Here is a 21,943-nt window from a genome sequence, read left to right as displayed (position 1 = left end):
CTTCGGGGGCAGCACTGGGCAGGGAGGGTGATACTGAGGGGGGTGGTGCCCAGAGGCCAGGAACGCAGGCCAGTACTGTCAAGGTGGTTCCCACTGATTTATGCAACAGGCCGTATATATATCAACGGAACTCTCAGCCTTAGGGCCCCAAATGTCCCCCACATTTAAATTAGCAACAGAAGCACAACTTTGCTTCTCTGTAGATCTCCTGGTTTTCCTACCTGCTCACAGATTCACCTAAAAACAGCTGAGGGCCAGCCCTGTGGCTTAGCGGTTAAGTGCACGCGCTCCGCTGCTGGCGGCCCGGGTTCGGATCCCGGGCGCGCACCGACGCACCGCTTCTCCGGCCATGCTGAGGCCGCGTCCCACATACAGCAACTAGAAGGCTGTGCAAGTATGACATACAACCATTTACTGGGGCTTTGGGGAAGAAAAAAGGGAGGAGGATTGGCAATAGATGTTAGCTCAGGGCCGGTCTTCCTCAGCAAAAAGAGGAGGATTAGCATGGATGTTAGCTCAGGGCTGACCTCCCTCACACACACACAAAAAAACAACAGCTGAAAAAGGCAGATGTGGAACCTTATTATAAACACCTACTAAGGACCCACACCACTATGATTTTTAAAATCTTTGGCTGTTTTCCCCATTAATACGCCGTGCTTTTCTTATAAATACAGAAATTCCATGTCATAGGAAGCTGTTCCCCAAAAGCAAAGAGATTCACATCCGAACGCCTCTTTACCAGTTGAAATGGACCATCAGGGCCTGCTTGCAGCTGGGACGGCCTGAGCAGAGGCCAATGACCCCCACGGGTGGAACCCCCTCCTACACAGCAAGAACTCACATTCCCAACAAACACTAACTCCAGCGGAGGTCTCAACGTCTTTGGATTTCATTGATAGAAAATGAACAAAGTATAAGAATTCAGTCGCTAATCTGACACAGGATTTCTGGGAGATACACCCACCAACCAATACACGGGACCAGAGGAACTTGACTCTGTTCCAATTGAGCACGGCCAGGACCACCTGGACATGACCGGTGTGGCTCTATGTTAAAGCAGGCACAGGCGGGGTGAGCAGAGGGTCGGCAGGCTGTGCGCCCTGCCCAGGGGGGCCATCCTGCAACTCCAGGAAGGCCGGAGCTCAGGGACTCCTCAATCGTCGTCCTCCGGGACCTCCCGGAGCCCTTGGCTTTGGCGGCTCCGCCCAGTGATTTCCAGCAGCGCCTGGGCCTCGGGGTCCACGTCCAGGATGCTCCTGCTGCTCTTGGCCTTGGGGAGAAGGGAAGGGCGGGTGTGTTTACTGACTGCCCCGCTGGCTCAAGCTCGTCAGCGTGCAATCAATATCCTGCTGTTGCCGCAACGAAAACGCAGCGGGGGCTCTGGCTCCCTCACTGAGGTCCCCCCACACTGTCACAGAGAGGTGACGAGGTGCAGAGGGCCCAACGACTCACTGCAGAACCGCAGAACTAGAAGGAACCCCAGACCCTCTCCGCCTTGCGGATGGGCCGTCCACCCGCCCGGGTTCACACCTTACACAAGGCCCTGCTTCCCGGCGCGTTTTGTTCTACTAAACCCCCTATGAACCCCGACAGGACTCCCAGCTGTGCTGTGCACCCACTGGCATCCCTCTGGCCAGCAACAGCTGCTGAAAACAAATCTGGAATAAACTCTCTCGGATGGAGGAGTAAAAGGGGCAAAGCCGAGAAGGGGAGAAATGCCCCACGCTCACCAGCTGCGACTCCGAGGCGTCTCCCACCGCCCACACCTCCAACTTCTCGAACCGGAAGTTCTCCTTGGCCGACAGCTGAGGGCTGTTGTATGTGGTGCACGTGGGCTTGGCCTTGCTGTGTCCTTTCCCGAAATCGACATCAATCCACAGCCCAAAGTAATCGTGCTGCCCTCCCATGCCCTGTAAGGGAAGAGCGCCAGCATCTCCTCAGCCCAGACATCAGACACCCTAAGATTGCTCAGCCGTAAGCACCAGCCTGAGATGAGGGCAGAGAAGAAGAGAATGCAATTTTCTTTTTTCTTTTTTTAACTCTGAAATATATAGATTGATACAATTTAAGTATCCCATTACAAGTTACTAGAACAATCATCAGAGTGTCCAGACTCCCACCCCATGGCTCCTTCTCATGGGACTATGCTGGCTGGAAGCCCAAGAGACAGCAGAAGACAAAAATAAAAAAATTAAAAAAATACAGACCGTCAGGGCCCAGAGACCCAAACCACTAAAACAAGGGTCAACAACACAGAACTTGACCCTGGAAATCCGACTGTGTCTGGGCCCCCGGGGCAGGGACACTCACCCTCGCACAGACCGGGACGTTGTGCTCGGAGCACTTACTCAATGCAGTGGATGACCGCCAGGAGAGGAAGCAGGAGGCAGATGCGGGCAGCGACCCACAGCTGTTCTCTGCACTCCCGGCACACTGCCGGCTCTAAGCTACTGGCTGACGGGGACAGAACCGCTGTTCAACCTCCCTGCTCACTTCTCTGGCTGCCCCCTCCACCACTGCCTCTTCTCGGGTCCCCGGGAGGCCTAGAACTAATGTGGAGCAAGGGACGAGCAGGATAATGCAGGCGACTCTGAGAGCCGCTTCTCTCCTCGGGCCGATTGCTGGCGACTACTGGGACCTGCTGGGTGCTGCCCCTGTGGACCCATCCGGGGGTGGGCTCCTCGGACCCTCACCTCTCCGGTCACCAAACTGCCATTTTCTAGGAGGTGTTGGGGTCCTCAGGTGGCTCCGTGGGAGCCGTGCAGCGAGCCTGGAAGGAGCACTGGGGCCCTCTCCGTCCTGACAAGGACCAGCCTTCTGGGCCCCTGGCTCTGCAAGCACAGGGCTGGAACCTCCCAAAAGGAGCTTTTTGTTAAGAAGCAGAAAAAGAAATGGGCCAGGGCGCTGGTGGAAGACACATTCCTCACCCGAACGAAGTGGCTGACAAGTGCTGGGCTGGGGGGTGTGCGTGGACACCCATGCCAGCTCCTCACCTCAGCCCTGACCCCCTCAGCCACCCCAGCCCCCTCTGCCCACCCTTTGCCTTCACGCTTGTCCTCCTTCCTGTGGCTGAGTCTCGAGGCTGGAGCACGGAGCAAACAGGCGGCACCATCACCCCGACTGGGGCCCCACACACTCACATGCCCAGCCTGGACGTGCCCCCTCCTCCTCCCCGGGCTCATCCCCCAGCGTGTGGCGAGGCAGCAATGCCTGGAGACAGGTTCGAGACCGACACCATCTCCAGCCACGAAGGCCACAGGCCAATCATCTAATTACCAGGAAAACTGGCCGAATCCACCATTTGCACACAAACCACTGAAATGCCCCAACAGAGGCCCGTCCTTCCAAGAGAGAAATTCTGTCCTGTTGGCTGATCGTGGCCCTGAAGCCCAGGCAGAACCGCATGCGTACAGCTCTCGATGATGTGGGAGAGGTGCCAGCCTAGCCATGTCAGGATTGACCCCGTCGGGGACGGACAGCACGAAGGCGGGACGTCCCCCTGCCCGTCTCAGGTCCTTACCAGTCCGTTTGGGATGGTCTGCTGCCCGTGATTCAGGTACATGTAGTGGTCGTTGTAGCCCGTGCAGGTGTACACAGCCATGCTGGGGGAGATGGAGAACAGGAAGCATTTGTCATCCCCTGAAAGTGACAGAGTGCAAATAAGCAGGGTCACCCATCTCAGCCGGGCACAGAGGGAAGCAGGAAACGGAACAAGCCACCACTCAGGAGGCAAAAACCTTCACACGGGTCTTTGGTGCCCTGAGCTCACCAGACACTGGGGCCTCGGCCATCAGAGACCAGTGGGCAGCTCCCAGACCCCACAGATGACAGGCCTTACAGCTGCCAGGGACCTGGAGAATGAGCTGGCAGGGGGAGGCAGCGAGCGTGACAGCTAAAAAGGAACGTGACATCTGCTTGCTGGGGACAACTTTCAGCTCTCACCTGAAAGCTCTGTCTCCTGTTCGCCGACTGAGCACACTGAAGTCAGAAAGAGCAGCCTCCTTTTCACTTAGAAGCAAGGGGGCAGGCGGTCTCCCCAGGTCCCGACTTGGCACTACCACAGCCTCCTCAAGTGGGCACATGATACTGCGCAAGGCTGTCCCCAGCCTAAAAGAAGGCGTCATCCAGAGGGGACACACCTGCAGACACACCGCTGTCTACAGGGCATGAGCTGCTGAGAGGGACACACAGTGACAGGTGACTGTCTAGCTTCGTCCAAGGTGTGGGCATGCGTGCCACAAGAGAAGGTACTGGTCAAAACTCCAGAAAAGACAGGCATCCTACGGCTTAGAGGTGCCTTACTTCCTTCCGTGGTTCATCCGTTCCGTAAGCATATTCCGCAGAGGGGAGTGCGGTGGAGGCCACGCCTCCCCCCACTGAGCCTCCAGCTGGGCAGGAGCCACAGAGATGCGCCCCCCAGTTGTGAGAACTTAGCCAGAAGGACTGCCCCTCCATAGTGACACCGTGAAGGCCACCTGATGTCACATAAGCCGACACAGGGCCAAGCTCACGGCACTTTGGGGTCGGGCCATTTGTGAGGTGGGACGGAAGGTCCCAGGAAGCAGGCTGGGAGCCCGGATGTGGAGGGTGGACACGAAGCGGGACTCAAGCCCAAGGGGCCTCAGGGGGAGGACAGCTCTCAGCAGCAGCAAGAGCCCAGACCAGCAGAGTCAGGCAAGTGACGCTCGGGCCTCCCATCCAGAAGGATCCATGGGGGCCTCTGCAGTTGTGGTGGTCAGGGGGCTTCTGGAGGCTGCAAATTAGTGCCTCCAGGGTCGGGAAGGACGTCCTGAGATGGAGACGGCTACTCCACGCAGGGACAAGGCGCGGGCACGCGGGAAACAGCAGGGCCCCTCGGTCGCACTGCAAGGTTTGTGAGCGCTGGGGTGGGGGAAGAAGGGAGGTGATCCTGGAGAGGTCAGCTGGAGCCGGACGACAGAGGGCTTTACTCCTGGCTAAAGTCTCAGGCTTGATTCCACGGGCTCAGGCGGCCCCAGAAGGCTGGGGGCAGTTTCAGGCACGATGAACTACCTGGTCCCACCCTGTGCCCCAGGTGCTGGGTATCAGCACCACTTTGCTCCGCAATCCTAAGGCTGTCTTTCGACCAACATTTCCTGGGTGCCAGATGCTAAGAAAGGCGCTAGGGTCACAAAGTGTAGACCCGTCAGCTGCAAAGGACCCCATTCTAGTTCATCCTGGGGTCGGCGCTCACTGGGGAGGGCCACGTGGGGGGAAACCTTACTCTCTAGGATGCAGGAACAAGGAGTCATTATCACCTGCAAAAAAGCCAAGCCAACAGGAGGGCGCATCTCTCACAACAAGGACACTCAAGAACCAGGCAGCCAGCGCCACCCAGCACGAGACAGGTACAAGCAAGTGTACCAGGCGGTGCCATTTCACGTAGTTCTGAGTAACTGAGGCCCGGAGAAAATCAGCACCTTGCCCAGGACCAGAGGTGGGACTCACGAGGCTGTGTGCTCAGTCCAAAGCCGTGGGCCTTTCAACTGCACCACAGAAAACATGAGCAAAAATGAAGCGATGCCCCAGCTGTTACCACTTCAAGTGTCAAATATTAGGACTCTGCAGGACAAAGGGACAAGAAGGCTCGCTGAACTTGACCTGAATCAGTGATGCAAGGCTGCCCTCTGCTGGAAGCCCAGCCTCATATTTCAGAACAGAAAGAACTCAAGTTTGATAACTGGGTAATTGCTTTTTCCCACTGTTCCTCAGGAAGATTAATTCCGCTTGTTAAAAAAACATTAAGACCCAGCAGAGCCAGCCTGGAGTTAAAATTAAAAGAGCTGGAAGAGGAGGAAGCTTCTCTATAATAATGATTCTCAGGGTTTTTCCATCCTAAAGCAGAGCCTCCAACCGTGCAGAGAGGGCAGCTCGTTCATTCCCCCAAAGCCTCGAGATGGAGCTGGGGGAGGACGCCCCATCCTCTGACACTGTGACGGGGAAGGTGGGTGTGCAGAGGAGCTAACACAGCGGGCCTGAGACTGCTGTCCCCAGAAAGGCCTGCTTGCAAGGCTGGCCCTCGGCTGGCGTCTGGGAACTTGGACTGGGGAGGGTCCCCACCACTCCCAGACTGATAAGAGGGGCTCCCGGTGCCTAAACTGTTTGTGCAAATAGCATGGTTGGTGCTGAACACCTGCTCTCCTCCTGGGAGTCTGGGATCTGCGTACGTACAGGCAGAGGGTGCTCACGTGACCGGTCCCCACGGAACCCTCGGCACTGGGTCTCTAACGAGAGTCCCTGGAAGACGGCACTTCACATGTGCTGTCACAACTCTTGCTGGGGGAATTAAGTGTGTCCTGTGTGACTCCCCTGGAAGAAGACTCTGGAAGCTGGAGTCTGGTCTCCCCTGGACTTCATCCTACCGCCTGTGCCCTTTGCTCATCTGGCTCTGCACCCTCACTGTGATAGATCACGGCCATGAGGATGCAGTGACCATGCGCAGAGTCCTGTGAGTCCTCCTACGGAATCACTGACGTGGGGGAGTGGGGGGCTTTTGGGGACCCATGACACACTGGGGAAGGGCTGGTAGCAGCAACTGGATTAAAGATCTGGAACATTCTGAAACCTAGAGAAAACCAAATCCTAAAAACAATGGGCTCTCAGGGACAGAGGTACTCAACCCTTCATCTCATAAGTCCTTCTACCCGTCCCAGGTAAACAGCTGCCCCGCTGCTGCTAAACTCTCTCCAGGAATGGCAACTCTGCTCCTAGACACAGCTCCCTGGCCAGCAGAAGCTCTCCTAGTGGAGGGAAGACAGAAACAATTCCAGGGGCGTGCAGTACAACAGAGGATGCACAGGGAGCACACGGCCCTTGTGTGGTTGGGGAGGCTTCCCGGAGGAGGCAACCCTGGGCTGAGTCCCAACAAGGAGCTGGCAGTGCAAACAGGTGAGGAAGAGAGAAAGAGCAGCATGTCCCGATGCCAAGAGGGAGCACGGCCTGTTCTGGAAACCGCAGGTAGTTCAGGGAGACTAAGCACGGAGCCTTAGGGGACAGGAGCGGGTTGTGAAGCTGGAGATAAAAGGTGTGCCGTCCTGCAGGCAGGGGGAGTCTGTTCAAGGGTTTCCACAAGAAGAGCACCATGTCAGGTGTGCTGGGATGTGGCAAATGGATTGGAGGGCTGAGGCTAAAAGCAGGGGCCAGTTAAAGGCAGCTGCAGTCCCGCTGGTGAGAGCGACATGGAGGGGAGAGGCGGCAAGACGCAGGCAGAATGGATGGGAACTGATGACTGTCTGGTGGGACGCACAGTCCCCGGCCCAGAGGAACACACCACCTTTCTCCCTGGCTCCCGAATCTCAGGACCTGGGATCTTCCCTTCCACTGACCCAGCCAGTACTGACCATGCCCCTCACTGGGAGGGACCCTCCTGGCTCCATTTAGCTCAGGGGAGTGAGGGCAACCTGAATCTCGTCTCTTAGAGCCGCTAGGAAAAGCCGTCCATTCACAGCTGCTGGCCCCCAAGGAGACCTACTGAGAACACAGCCATGGGCAGCCTGGGCCACGCACCCTGGGGACACACAGTGACATCAAGTCCTGGGAAGGCAGGCTCACCACTGAGTACGACAACAGCCCACTGCCCAAGAGGAGAGCGTTTTCAAAAATGGTCCCCTAAAAATGTTTTCCAGAGTATTTTCCTTTGAGGACGGGGAAGAGTTTACTTAGAGCCTTTCATCTAGTGCACTGAAGGTCACACAAAGAACTTCCAAACTCCAACAAAATCACAAAACTGAAAAACTAGAGCAGAAAACAAAGGCTGAAGGAAAGCAAACACGCAGGGGCAGCGGGGGTGGGTTCCAGGAAAGGAAGCCAGTCTCGGGAGAGAAGACATCTCATCTGAAAGGGTCGGCGTCTCTCAGTTCCTCCTGAGGCATCCACAGCCCAGCCCCTCCCATGGCTGGCACAGACATGTGCAATAATGCCGCACCACTGTCTCCTCCCCTGACATCCAGGGTGAAGGCACCTGTCCTGCTTACCTTCCCGTTGCCAGAATCAGAAAAGAAGTCCACGCAGCGTCAGATCACCGTAAAGCAGCATCACCTTTTACAACCCTCCCAACGGCGTCCAGAAACCACGCGGAGAAGACGGGAGAAACGCTCACATCCTCTGCTGGTGCTCGCAGGTCTCTGACCAGCATTCTTAACGAGCACCAGGCTACCACTCGGGGTTTCGGTGGCCAAGTCTTACCTTGAAACTGAGGCTTGACCTCCCAGGAGCAGGAGGCAAACCCACCGAACACGTGGCCGTCGTGGTCCTGGAGGAGCACCACACAGGGCCCCCCGTGCGTGATGTGCCCACAGAGCTGGGCGAAGCTGTGCCCGTGGAGCTCGGACGAGAAGAGCAGACGCCAGCGGTGCCGCCGCTCCCTGGGCAGGTGGGAGTTGACGTAGATGACCGACAGGACATCCAGCACGCTCTCAAACTCCCGCTCCTGATCGACCTGACGCTCGGGGAGCAGGGCAGACAGGTCGAGGGATGAGCCCAGGAGGAGAAAGCCTCTGTGGATGACCACGCTCAGAAACGTGGCCACGTGGGGGGCCCTGAACACCCAGTCCTCGATCGTGGCTCGGTCACAGTCACAGTCCAGCCGCTGAGGCCCCAGAAGCTTCTCGCCACCTAAGGAAGGGAGAGCAGTACATCACCTCATACCTACTACCTAAACCCGCGCTGTCCAACAAGGAAGCCATGCATGGCTTCTGAGCACCTGACATGCGCCCGTCTGAACTGAGACGTGTGGTAAGTGTACAGTACACACCAATTTCGATACCTGGTATAAAAAAATGTAAAATATCTCAATCATTTTTATATTGATTACCAATGTTAAATTATATTTTGGACAAATTAAAATTAATTTCACTTGTTTCTTTTTACTATTTTAATGTGGCTACTAGACTATTTAAAGTTTCACATGTGGCCTGCCTTAGTGCTTGCATTATCTCTTTGTGGGACAGCCCTGATCTAAACAATTCAACATCAACACTTATCTTTTCTCTCCTCTCCAAGCTGCATTTCAGAGGCCCCCAAGACAGCCGTGCCCTCACCCCAGGGCCCAGCCCCGAGACTCCTCAGCAATTGTTCCTGAGAGAGCTACCCCAAAAGCCACTTGTGGAGGGCTTCCAGCCCCACAAGGTCATTTGGAAAGGATTTAGAAGTGCGTTGTTATATATAATTATACATAATATCATGTTGTTCTTCTTTCTAAGTTCTAAATATACCACTTAATTTTTGAAATATAACCTATTTGCAAACTGCATTTAAAAATCCAGCTTTATCATAAAACTGTAATGCTTTCATAAAACAAGTCTACTGCAAACAGATTCACCACAAGGTATTTTTAAATCCCAGTAAATTTAAATATATCCTATTTCTCATCCAACAATAGCAGAATACACATTCTCAAGTGCACACAGAACATTCTCCAGAACAGAGCACATGCCAGGCCATAAAACATGCCTCCATAAATTTAAAAAGACTGAAATCATACAAAGTATGTTCTTCAACCACATGGAATGAAATTTCAGATTAACAGCAGAAGGCAATTTGAGAAATTCACAAACATGTAGAAATTAAATCACATACCTCTAAATAACCAAAAGACCAAAGAAGAAATTATAAGGGAAGTTAGAAAATACAGAGATGGATGAAAACAAAAACACAACATACCCAAACTTATGAGATTCAGCTAAAGCAGTGCTTAGAGGGAAATTTACAGCCGTAAATGCCCATATTGAAAAACAGAGATCTGAAATCAATAACCTCACATTCTACCTTAGGAAACTAGAGAAAGAAGACCAAACAAAATCTAAAGCAAGCAGAAGAAGGAAATAAAAGACTTATAAGTGAAGAGAAATGAAACAGAAATTAGGCAACAGAGAAAATTCACAAAACCAAAAGTTGGCTCTTTAAAAATATCAACAAAAAACAGACAAACCTTTAGCTACACTGACCAAGAAAAAAGAAAGAAGACTCAAACTACCAAAGTGAGAAACAAAAGTGGGGACATCCCTACTGACCTCAAAGAATAAGAATTATCAGGAAATACTAGGAACAATTGTATGCCAACCAATTAGAGAGTCTAGAACAAAGTTGGGGGACTCACGCTTCCTGATTTTAAAACCGTACTCCAAAGCCACACTAATTGAGACGGCATGGTGCCCCTCTACGCACCAAGTCTCACTGTGAGCCCACGAGGGCACTTGCCTGGAAGCTTCATCTCGGAGAAGAGCTGGGCAGCCAGCACCTGCACCCTGGGCGGGGAGCCCGGGCCCTTCTTCTGAGTCCAGCCTCTCAGCTCCTGCCTGTGCTCTAGCACGTGCGCCACAGAGCCGACCAGATCCTCTGTAAACTGCAATATCGCAATTTAACCATTAGTAACATTTCCACCGTGACCCACAACCTACGTCCTATCAACATGGGGAAGGTCGTTTTATCTCTTCAGTGCCAACTATGACGGACCACACGAAAAGATCACGTAACTTAGGTACTTCTTCACTTTTCTCATGATACCCTGGGCTGGCCTAGAAGATCTGCCAAGGCCTTTGCCCAGGAGTTCTGACCTCACCCAGCATGTGGTCTAGGGGTCCCCGAGGGTGGACATTTCCACGAGGCCTCCACCAGCTACTCGATGCTCCCGAGTCCCCCACCTAAGGACACCGAGACTGCTTGCGCTGCGGAAGGCCTCGTGGCCCCGCTACCTTCTGGATTTCTCTTGCTTTCACGGGACCTTCTGTGGCAGAAATCATTTTCAGGATCACGAGACTCTTCTCCTCGGAGTTTCCTTTTAACAGGTGGGACATTGACACTGTGAACTGCTTCTGGGAGACACCCTCACTGGGCCCCATCGCCGTCCCCGTCACGTTGACCCTCCGCATCCCATCATACAGTCTGGTGACCATCTCTGGGGGAAGAGCTTCCCCAACGTGGCTCTGTTGGGGACAAGCAGGAGGAAAGCATGGACGGGATACAAGTTAAATGTGGTGGAATCACGGAAAACAACTAGGAGACCAAGACCAACTACTGCTGTTTCTACCACCTCTCCCCACCTAAAGGCATCACACCACCCAAGGACCCACATACCTAATATGTCCTGGCTTGTGGCTCATCTTGGCCATCAGACTCTTACAGTCTTTTCCCGTCCTGTCCTCCAAGCTTTCTAGTCTCCCCAGATTGGCCACGTCATTCCGACCTCTGGCCACTGCCTGCTCTTCACTCTGCCTACAACATCTTCTTCATTCTAGACTCTAATAGCTGCCATTTGCACGTCTGAATTGATTAACACATGGAACATATGTCTGTGTGGAGCTAATCTGGTCTCCTCTATATTAAGGACTTGCAAATATATTAGCTAGCTTTCACTTCTTATCCAAGTTCTTTGTGCTCAGTAGGCATTTTTAATTAATTTTTATTTAAATTTTAAATCTAATTCTTAATTAATGTCTTGCCTATAACATTCTGTAAATGTCCTCCACCTTTTCGACTCCAACATCAAATCTGATGTGGTCCAGGGATTACAAACAAATGGTGAGAGACAGCAAATCAAGAACGAAATCACACATTTCCTTCATAGAGGGGTCTGCAAATCGGATTCTCCTGTAACCACTTACTGTGTCTGCACTGTTTGTGACAACACCGATCTTTCTGCAGTTCTTGTAAAGCCGGTTCCCAGCCCACTCCTCAAAAAGAGTATTCCTATTTCCGTCGATGTTTTCAAAGTTCTACCAGAAAAGCAACCTCTAATTCCTTCCCAAAGGAAACTTTATTCAATCGCCGAGGTTTTCTGATCAACTTTCAACCATGTGTATCTTGATAACACTCATGAATGTTGTCACCCGCTCTGCAGGCAAGTCCTTCCCCGGCCTGTCTGGGTCCGTATGCTCCAGCTTGGCAGGTGACCTGGCAGACCCGGTGCCTTGGGACAGTGGAGATGCACACACGTACACACCACACAGCTGTGACCCAGACAGCCTCCCTGGCCAGCGTCCTCATCTGTAAAGTGAGCGTGCTGGGGGATCCCCAATGCCCTGACCAGCTCCCATTCTGCATGTTCTAGAAGAGGAGGCTGATAGAATGTCTTCACACGCTGCATTCCCTCCCCACCTCCCACAAAGATGGGCTGATGTTGTCTCTGCCTCAGTCTGAGCACTCAGACATGTGGTTAAAAGCCCTATGGAATGGGGCAAAAAGATGGAGAATCAGGCAGTTTTAACACCTTGTCAGGTGAACCTTGAATCTGAACATTCTTTTGTTAGGAGGATCATAAACTTCCTAAGACGTCAAACACTTACAAATTCTAACGGCAAAGGTATACTTGAAACATTGTGGTTACCGGACCTATGAATCCCACTGAGGTGGTCTGTCCCCCCATCTCGGAGGGAAATCAGGAGACAATGGTTCAAGAAGTGGGCAGCAGGGCTGGGCCCTTTGGTCAGTCTCAAGGTAGAAACGTCCCCAAAACATCACACTACAAAGGCAACAGACATCACATAGCCACAAAGCCGAAAATCCGTACTATCCAGCCCTTTACAGAAAGCAAGCCTCGTAGTGTTCCCATACACCTGTCTCACACACACAAGAGCCGATCTTGGTCCGGGGGGCCATAGCTTGCAGAGCCCTGCTCCAAACTAGATATTAACTGCCGACTGTTACTCTTGCCTGTAGTGCCTTCAGAGAGAAGGATCTGGGCGAGGTATTCGAGCTGTGTTTGTCCGATGACAGAGCATCAAAGAGTCTATCGATCTCAGCCTGCTCCTCAGGCAGAAACTGTGAACAGGTGTTCTGCCCCGAGCGGCTTTTGGCGTTCCCCATATTCCCTTCTATCCGGCAGAACCCTCTGCAGAACAAAAAGATTCCAAGTTAGAGAGAAAAGCCAAAATGTAATAATCATATGGTATAAATGTTGATAATTATACGGTGAAGTTAATAAATATCGATTTAGCTACAAAATGCAGCTTAAACGCATCAGAGCTACGTAATGTTTCAGTGTGGTAGAAATTGATACTTGATACAAAAAAAGTGGGGAAACCCCATCCTGATTCCTATGACTTCCCGAAGCACGCTCGTAATTGCCAAACAAGTCTGGATTTCCTTATTTGAAAACACAGTTCCCACGCCGACATAACTAAAAGGTAGAAAAATCAGTATTTTAATCTAAATATTCATTTTTTAAAAACCTGAGTTGAAAAAACTCTGTAAGGCTGGATGATCACATGTATTTGAATAAAATCGACACCTTGAAAATATCGCCTACAAAGCGAACAGGCTATTTGACACGTTCTTCCTCTGTGATCCTGGTTCCACCTCCTACCAGGTGTGTGGTCTTCTCTGTGCCTGGCTCTCCACGTTAGTAAAATGGGAATCCTCGAGATCCCAGCAGAGAGCCGCACCCAAGGGCTGGTGACCTCTGTTTGTTATCACAAACCTCATTACAGAAGGGGGTCAAGTGCCAACAGATCAAACAGGGATTCAAAGCAAACAGCACAGCCAGATAAAAACATCTTTTAAGAAGCAAAATGCTGTGACTTCTTAATCCTGTCCTGAGACTTCATCTGGAAACTCAGGTCGGTGACATTAAAGGAGAAACAAGCACGTTCCCCGGCACAGGCAACTCAATAAACTAAGTCAAAGCAACAGGACAGTCTCCCACCAGGTGCACGGGGGAGGGCACAGAGCTTGGAAAACAGCCCCATCGAGATCTGGCTGATCAAAGGGGAAATGGGGTACAATGTGGGTCTTTCTTCTCTATTTTCTTTTTACTGCAGTGAGAGTCACATAACACAAAACTATCCATTTTAAAGTGTACAATTCTGTGGATTTAATACATTCACAGGGTCGTGCAACCACCACCTCTATCTAGTCCCACTAGCATTTCATCACCCCAAGAGAAGCCCCAGACCCATTAGCAGTCACTCCCCATTCCCCCTCCTCCAGCCCCTGGCAACCACTAATGTGTTTTCTGTCTGTACAGATTTATCTACTCTGGACATTTCATATACATGGCATCATACACTAGGTGGTCTTTCGTGGCTGGCTACTTTGACTTGGCAGAACGTTTTCACACTTCCTCCATGTTGTAGCCTGTGTCAGGACTTCACTCCCTTTTCTGGCTGAATACTATTCCAGTGCATGGAGATACCACATCTGGTTTACCCATTCCTCTGCTGATGGACATTCAGGCTGTTTCTACTTTTTGGGGACCGTGACTAGCACTGCCATGAGCATGTGTGTACGTGTACTTGTTTGAGCACCTACTTTCCAGTTTGGGGGTGTGTACCCAGGAGTGGAGTTGCTGGGCCACACGGTAATCTGATGAGTAACTTTTTGAGGAAACGCCAAACTGGGTTCCATTTTCCACTCCCAGTAGCAAAGATGAGGGTTCCAATTTCTCCACATCCTCTCCAACACTCTTGTTATTCTTCCTTCTTTTTCATCGCAGCCATCCTGGCACAGGACCGTCTGCCCTGAACGGGAAGCCTCCCGCTGGGGCTCCCTGCAGAGGGGCTGCAGCACACTTGCAGAGGCAGGCTGGAAGCAAGGGCTCCCGAGGCCCAGGGTGGGGCTGTCACTCTCGGGCTATCTGACCTAACGCTTCCACTCCTCGAGTTTCTCAGCAGCATAAGAGCCAAGCAGGAAAACCTCCGGCCCAGGGCTCAAGGTCCAGCCTGCATGAAGCTTTCCTCATCTCTGAGATACAGTGGGCAGCACCACTGGTGCTGGTCCCCTCCAGGGGCATAGCCCAAGCAGCCATGCCAAGGCAGCCCCATCCTCTTCGTCAGCTCTTCTAAGAGCCCCATGAAACGACCTGACCCGACCATTTAGGACTCGATCAGGAGAGGAGCCATTGTCATTCGATTTTTATATACCCGGTGATTCCGGAGAAGCGTGGGGAAGGGTGCAAAGGGAAAAAGGAGGTTATAATCTCATTGCTTCTGCAGTGGATTCAACAGAGCCCACCGTGGGAACCATGCTGTAAGCATTAGTAAGCCCTAAGGCAATGCCCCAGAGAAATCACCATAGACAGTATGTCATACCCATCAGCTAAAGACAGCTGGAGCACGTGTGTGGTCAAAGCCACGTTGCTAACTCACTGCAGCGAGCGTGGGGGTCTCGGGAAGAGCGTGGGCGGGGGGCTTGGTCTGGGGTTGGGGCTGTCTCCTTGGAAGACTCAGAGAAGGGAGGGTTCAGTCTAGACTGGGTGCAATTCAGTGGGTATCTGAATCACTTTCATTGACGATGCAGGAGGAACCGAGAGGGGCTCAAGTTATGATTAGGAAGGACACGGCTCTGTTCATTTCACCAGTGCCCTCGACTATGCTGCTGCTCCTGGAGGTGTCTGTGCTCAGCAGGACAGCCCCGCGGCACCCATGTTCAGGCCAGCTAGCAGGTGACAAACACAAAGACAAAGTCACCAGTACTAACGCCACACACCGTCTGAAAACCCACAGCAGTCACAGCTTTACAAACACTACAAATATTAAATCAGGATAGACTTAGCCAGAAGTATTTTTAGGTTCAAATTGCATCCCCCCCTACCAGGGAAATTCAAGATTTTTCTCAAATCAGTGTTAATTTATCAAGTCACCAAAAAATTTGTCACACAACTCTCCCTGTGCCCCTACCCTGCTATTCAGCTGAAATCCTGATACTGGTAAATGTATAAAAATGCACTCCAGTGAATTCTACTTCATTCTTAGATAGGGTCTTCATACCAAAGATCATCACCCTTTCTCACTTCTAGAAAATTTTCAGGTTTGTGACATGAGAAGGCCTGTGACTTACCTAAACAGCTGGAAGAGACACAAGTCTTCCCACCACCTAGGAGGGAAAGTTTTTGAGACGTTAGCACAGCTTCACATCAAAGCTGGACCCTCTGACGGCCGGGCCCACCCCAGGCTTCCAAGGCCAGCCTCAAGGATGCACATGGTCCACTCGGGGCATCAGACACGAATCCCTCTGAGCAGTTCCTTTCTGCTCCTCGACTGGCTCACAGGGCCCTCACTGTCCGCCTCTGCACACCCTCTACACCTTGCCCACCTCACCATCCCACTCAGCCTTTGGGGTCCAGGACTACCCGGCATTCTTGACTTTCCGAGTCTGCTGACTAGGTCGTTCCTTTTCCTGAGTGGTGCCTTAACTGAAACGGAGCAAGGCCCCACCTCGCTCACTCTGCTCAAGCCACACCCGCCCCTGCCCCTTAGGCCAAGCCCAACTCGCCCACTAGAATCTCAAAGTCACAAAAGAGACTCTGCCCCACGGCCACCCGCCTAGCACCTGAGCCAGCCTGGCGCATGCAGGCGCTGGGACATGTGTGTCCAGTGGCTGCGTCCTTCCTTGCTGACCGTTCAGGTGGACTGGTCCATTCTCCTACCACCTTGGGGGATCCCATGCGCCAACCCCAGGAGGCCGGCCTGGCCCAGGTCCTAAGAAAGCCCGAGCCCCCCACGTTTGGCTCCCACAGGGCTCGCTCCCGGCCCCCAAGGCCTCAGGGGCCCTTGGATGAGTGCCGCGTGCTCTACCACCTACAACCGGTTCCTGCCCAAGGACGGGCTCCAGGAGGCCCTCGTCTCTGTATCCGACAGCCCACCAGGCCTGGGCAGGGCAGGGACTCAGCACACACAAGGAGCGATTTGCTGAGCCACCCTCGCCTTGAGAACAAGCTCAGAAGCCACCAGGGAGGGCTGAGTGCAAGGACAGGAGCTCCGGCCATTGCCACCTCCAGCCTCTCCTTAACGGCGATGCCATTTCAACGCTGCACTTCCTCCCTGCTCAAAATCAAGGAATTGCTCTATCAGGGGGTACCAGCCTCTTTAAGAGGGGCGCCTGGGGATAAAAGGCCACCAACATTTAAATGCCACTCCTCAGAAGTCTCCAGATGTTCCATGACTGAGGAGCCAGGTACCCCGGGATATGCCACGAAGAGGTCACAGATCCCGCCTCCTCCAGGACAGTGGCCTTCCTAACGTCAGCACACACCTCTACTCCTTCAATAAATAACTTCGCGTCTCCTGGGCCAGACCCCGTCAAGGAGAGCGGGCAGGCACAGACAAGCCCCAGAGAGGCCTGGGCCTGCAGGAGCGTCCCAGCCCACAGGGAGAGACAGACAGGATCAGTGGGGAAGGGGTGAGGAGAACACGGGAGACAAGAACAGAAAACGTCCCCAAGGACACAGCTGGCTGGGTCTTCAGGCACCCACAGGTGGCTCACCTGGGAAGTGGGGACAGACACACAAAGGCGCAGGGGTGAAACCGAGATCGAGGTGAGGTCTGGTGTGGGCAAGGGTACCAGAGGGGCTACAAAGCAAGGGGGCCCTCGTCTGCCTCCACCCAGCCCCTCACTTTCAGCCCGCCCCAACCTCCTCCTCTGTCCCACTAGAAACAGGTTCCTCCACTGTTGTCTGAAAACAGAGCGGTACAGAGCAGCCTGGCCGGACCTCCACAGCTGGGAGGAAGGAAGAGGCTGGGCAGGCCGCCAACAGTGGGACAGGAGGGCAGAAACGCACAGGAGAGGCGCAGACCTTCAGCATGCGGGTGGGCACAGGGCAGCGCCAGGAGGAGACACCAGGAAAGGCCGGAGCAGGGCATGCTGGCAACACCAGTTTTTCAAGCAGGAGGGAGAAGGGCGTGGAGCAGCCTCAAGCAGGAGCCAGGGGCCTGGAGTCAACGAGAGGTGGGAGGACAGGCAGCCTCTGAGAACGTGCCCCTGCCCCCTGCACCACCATGCTCAGCGTCTGCAGGGCACCCGTGAAGGGACCCATCTCAAAACAGCTCCAAGGACAACCCCACCTCCTTTTAAAGAGCCTCCTGCCAGCCAAGATGAAGTAATGGCACTGGCACAATGTGTTCCCAGGTTTATCCGTCCTAGCCTCGATCCCTCCAATCACGCCAGAAATCTCTAATCGACTTTGGGGAGGAACGAAGGCTTTCGATGCATCCTTACTTCTCCCCATATGCAAGTTCCTGGACTTTCTTTCAGTCCCTGGCAATGGTTTTCTCACAGGACTGTCCCGAGTGCACCTTGCCACATGGCACAGCCTTTCCCCTGGCAAGCTGTGCATAAAACAACCCTACGCTGACCTGACCCTTCTGTAGGTATATGTATACCAGCTTCTCTTGCAGCAGGATGCACCTCAATGTTACTTTAAGATTCCTGTAAGGAGGACATTTGGCTATGATGTCTATGATGTCTATGAAGTCGCACAGGAAAGGGGGTTACTACTGGCATCTAGTGGGTAGAAACCAGACTTGCCACTGAATATCCTACAAGGCACAAGACCGCCCCCCACAACAAAGAACTGCCTGGCCCCAAATGTCGGTAGGGCCCAGGGTGAGAAACTCTGGCTTCCAAGGATGCGGGGCAGTGGGCAAAGTGTGAGGGTCCACACTGAAGCGTGCCAATATCCAGAACGCGTGCCTCTCAGCACGGCGGCCCCAGGCTCTGAGGTTACGCTGTTAGCAAAGACAAGCAGATCTGAGTTCAAGTTCTGACACTCGTTGGTTTTATGACTGTGGGCAAGCTACTAAGACTTTCAGAACCTTAGTAAAATAGGGGAAGTAACACCTGCCCCACAATGAGGTGGAAAGGATTAAATGTGGTAACACAGGGCATTTAATTCTGCCTTCTGGAGGCCAGAGATGGACAGATGGGCCCAAGACAACCAAAGGTTGAGTTCTTGCCCTGGAACAAGAGAAACAGCCCAGCTTGAAAGGAAGAACTCTCTCGGTGCTGGGAAGGGAGCCAGGAGCCATTCATCTGCAGAATGGGGCCAGCTGTTCCTGCTGGTATCCTAGGATAGCTCAGTCAACTCCTTCTCAGAGCCTCTCCGACTGGCCCCTGTCCTGGTGATGCTCTCCACCCTGGCCTGCCACCCCCCCACCTCCAAGAGGCCACTGTCCTGAGAGTGGTGACCTGGCCCTCAGTATCCTCTTTCTGGGAAGACTCCCACAGCCCCATCTGGAGAGAGGCACTTTAAGCCCTGTTTATGTCCCAGAACCAGCAGCTCTTCTGCAAAGGGTGAGCTTGAGCCTGGGCCCACCTTCCCTCTGCACAGAGCCCCTCCTGGCCAGAAGGTGACCTCTCCTGCTCCTGCCCGCGGCTGGCTGCCCTCCCCCAGGGGGCCCACTGGCTAATCTGCACGGGTGGCAGCCTGAGAGCCTTTCTGCTTTCTTTTCCTCTGCCCTCTGCCCTGAATTTAGCTATCAGCTCGACTCTCCTGGGACAAAGCTAACAGGTTGTAGTCAGAATACAAGAAGGAAAGACTCCTCCACCCCGCAAAACACACTCCAGTATAACCCGCCGACGCTCCTCCCGCGGACGCTCCCCGCTCCTTTCCGCACCTACACCAGCTCTATCGTCTATACCAGCTCTCTCGCTTTCCAGTCCGGACAGCTGGCCTCGACGCCGGGGTGAGGACCTGCCAGGACCCTCTTATCTCCACCACACCAAAGGAGGAAAGTGCGGGGTGATTTTGTGTTCCGCCTGACCACAGGGAGACCCTTCCTCCCTCCCTCGCAGCTGTCCCCCAACCTCCCCGACCCCAGGCCCGAGGCGTGGGCAGCCAAGGAGCAGCAGGGCCCAGGCCCACTCCAGCACCGTGCGCTCCCGCGACCAGGACCATCAATCCCGATCCCTACCCCAGCCCCCTGCTCCCTTCAGGCTTCCGGCCAGCGCCTCCGCTCGACTCACCTGGACCCTTGGCCCCAGCACCTTCGGGTCAGGCCGCCCACGATTTTCCCCCGGAACGCCCGCCCCGTTGCCAGGCGAAATGCTGACGGGCAGCTATCTGCCCCAATCGCAGAAGTAGAAGCTGAGGGGGCGGATCCCTAGAAAGGAGTCAGCCAATGGCAATGCAGCTCATGGGGAGTGGGCCGGCGCTGGCGAGTGAGGGCGGGGCAGTGGGCGAGAATGTGGGCGGGGCATGGGCGGGGCCAGCGGGCAGCTGAGGGCAGGAAGGAGCGGCTGGGTAGGGCGGGATTCCAGCAGCGCCGCTGGGTAGGAGCTAGGACAGGGGCTGGAGGAGAGTCTGGGAAAGAGTGGCTGGTGATTCAGGGGAGGAACGCCTGGGGAGGGAGGCTGTGTCTGGGCTGGGGTGGGAGAAGCTGGTGTGGCTGGGAGGGGGAATAGCTGGGAGAGAGGAGAGTCGGGCCAAATTCAGACACAGTGAGAGAAAAGGGAGGCAAGGTAACCCAGCCTCGGGACCCTCCCTGGGGATTAAGACCTAGGCAGCAGCCCCTCCCACCTGCCTTGGCCCCTGCCCTCCCCCTGCGTCCTCCCTCTGTAGCCCTCCCCTACCTGCCCCTGGAAACCAAGCCCTCTACCTGGGGTCTCTAACTACTGCCCTTCCCAGTAGCATTTAAACGTGCTTAAACCTCTCGGGTCTTGATAAATAAACTCTCCTTGACCCCCATGCTCTTCTCCAGCTAGTACCCACCCTGCTTTAATCCAAAATGTTTCAAGACTGTTGTCCCCATTGATTCACCTTCCATTCATTGCCCAAGGCCCTGAGCCCTGGCACAGGTCCCTGTCACTGACTCCAGCAGGTACTGTCAGTCCTTGTGTGCAGTGGTTCCCAGCTGGCACCCCGCCCCCTTATTAAAGCTCTCCTTCCCGGTGTTTCCCCTTTCCTCCTGTCGTTTTCACCCAGTCGTTGCTGGCTTCTGATCTGCTGGAGTGCCTAGGCTGCTCCCTGTGGCCCTCTCCTCCCTTACCCCATAGACCCTCCCTGAGATGACATCCTCCCGCCTGACGACTTTTCTCGTGTCTTCAATTTCCCACCTGTCCGCTGTGCTGGCCCCTAAACCTGCACGTCCAGCTGATCTTCGAGCCTGCACTCTGACCTGTGTGTTCACTTGCTTATCAGGCGTCCCCACAGGCTGTGCCTCAGACTCAGCCCAGAGCAGAACCCAAACTCGACCTCCTCCCTCCAAACTGCTTCTCCTAGTTACTCCCTTCCTCCATGTAGGCCACCACCTTCCATGCCTGAGCCAGAGACCTGGAGTCATCCCGGACGCTGCCTCCTCCCTCTCTCCCCATGGTCGATCGATTACTTACTAAATCTGTTTCACCTCCAAGATACATCCTGCATCCACCCACATCCCTCTGTGTCCGCAAGGGCCCCTGGTCCAGGCCAGACGCAGTAACAGCCTCCTTCCTGGCCTTTTTGCCTCCTGCAGCCCATCCCCCCACCGGAGCCAGTGGAGCACTTGCCACAGCAATACCGTCCTGTCCCACAGACTTAGAGAGGGTGTCACAGGAGCAGCCGGGCGTTCATCAGGCCAAATGACAGACAGATAAAACCAGCTGCAAAGCTCATGAGGCAGTAGACCCTCAACCCTGTCTCAAGGACACGCGGCTACAGCTGTAAAGTGTCAGAATGACCCCCTTTTTTGAGTAATGACTACTTTATTCAAAAAGAACTTTGAACTCTAAATTGTATGTTAGTAGAAACTTTACTGTTGAAATTCCGTCAGTAAGAATGAAACTTCCCACCCCCTCCTGGAGCAGTTGAGCCAGCTTTGACAGAGAAGCAGCCTGGGTTTCTGACCCGTTAGCAGAGCTCCAGAGAAGTGGTTTCTGGACACCAGATTCCGCGGCTATCTCGACTCGGCGGTTCCCGAGGGACCGGGGCCTGGGTCCAGTCTGCAGCCCAGACCTGTGCTGGCCCCTTTGCACAGGGCCCTGCGCTGCCCTGAGCCTGTCGAAACACTGCCTCAAACTTCACCCACACCCCACCCTCCCACAAAATCCTGGGAAAACTCTCTATTTACGTTTCTCAGGTGAGCTGCCAGGGTTCCTGGTGTGCAGATACCTATTGAGCACCTACTGTATGCGAGGTGGTGGTGACACAGTCCGAACTCGCAGCATTCTCGGACTTCATCGTCAATTCCCACTTGTTGAAGGAGTTGGGGGATGGTGGTTAAATTGAAGGGCGGGG

General features: G+C 53.9%; 1 protein-coding gene across 3 annotated transcripts; it reads right to left on the bottom strand.

Annotated features, from left to right (window-relative positions):
• Nucleotides 1-1,007: 1,007 nt before the first annotated feature.
• On the bottom strand, nt 1,008-19,754 carry MEAK7 (MTOR associated protein MEAK7). 3 transcript variants are annotated; one of them, XM_087419858.1, is made up of 9 exons: nt 19,696-19,754; nt 15,793-15,828; nt 12,670-12,847; nt 10,713-10,943; nt 10,219-10,363; nt 8,206-8,634; nt 3,524-3,642; nt 1,734-1,913; nt 1,008-1,273 (listed from the first exon to the last, which is right to left on the bottom strand). In XM_087419858.1, exons 3-9 carry the CDS (start codon nt 12,820-12,822, stop codon nt 1,157-1,159), a joined length of 1,374 nt encoding a protein of 457 aa, XP_087275984.1. In that variant the 5' UTR covers nt 12,823-12,847; nt 15,793-15,828; nt 19,696-19,754; the 3' UTR covers nt 1,008-1,156. The 3 variants fall into 3 exon arrangements, with proteins under 3 accessions (XP_087275984.1, XP_087275982.1, XP_087275983.1); XM_087419856.1 differs by lacking the exon at nt 19,696-19,754 and adding an exon at nt 17,528-17,684; XM_087419857.1 differs by lacking the exons at nt 12,670-12,847; nt 15,793-15,828; nt 19,696-19,754 and adding an exon at nt 11,622-12,662.
• Between the last annotated feature and the right edge of the window lie 2,189 nt (nt 19,755-21,943).

This window comes from Ceratotherium simum, chromosome 30, assembly GCF_057802395.1.
Source record: "Ceratotherium simum simum isolate JZ-2026a chromosome 30, ASM5780239v1, whole genome shotgun sequence".
Taxonomy (NCBI): domain Eukaryota; kingdom Metazoa; phylum Chordata; class Mammalia; order Perissodactyla; family Rhinocerotidae; genus Ceratotherium; species Ceratotherium simum.
This window is presented reverse-complemented; position numbering and strand designations above follow the sequence as displayed.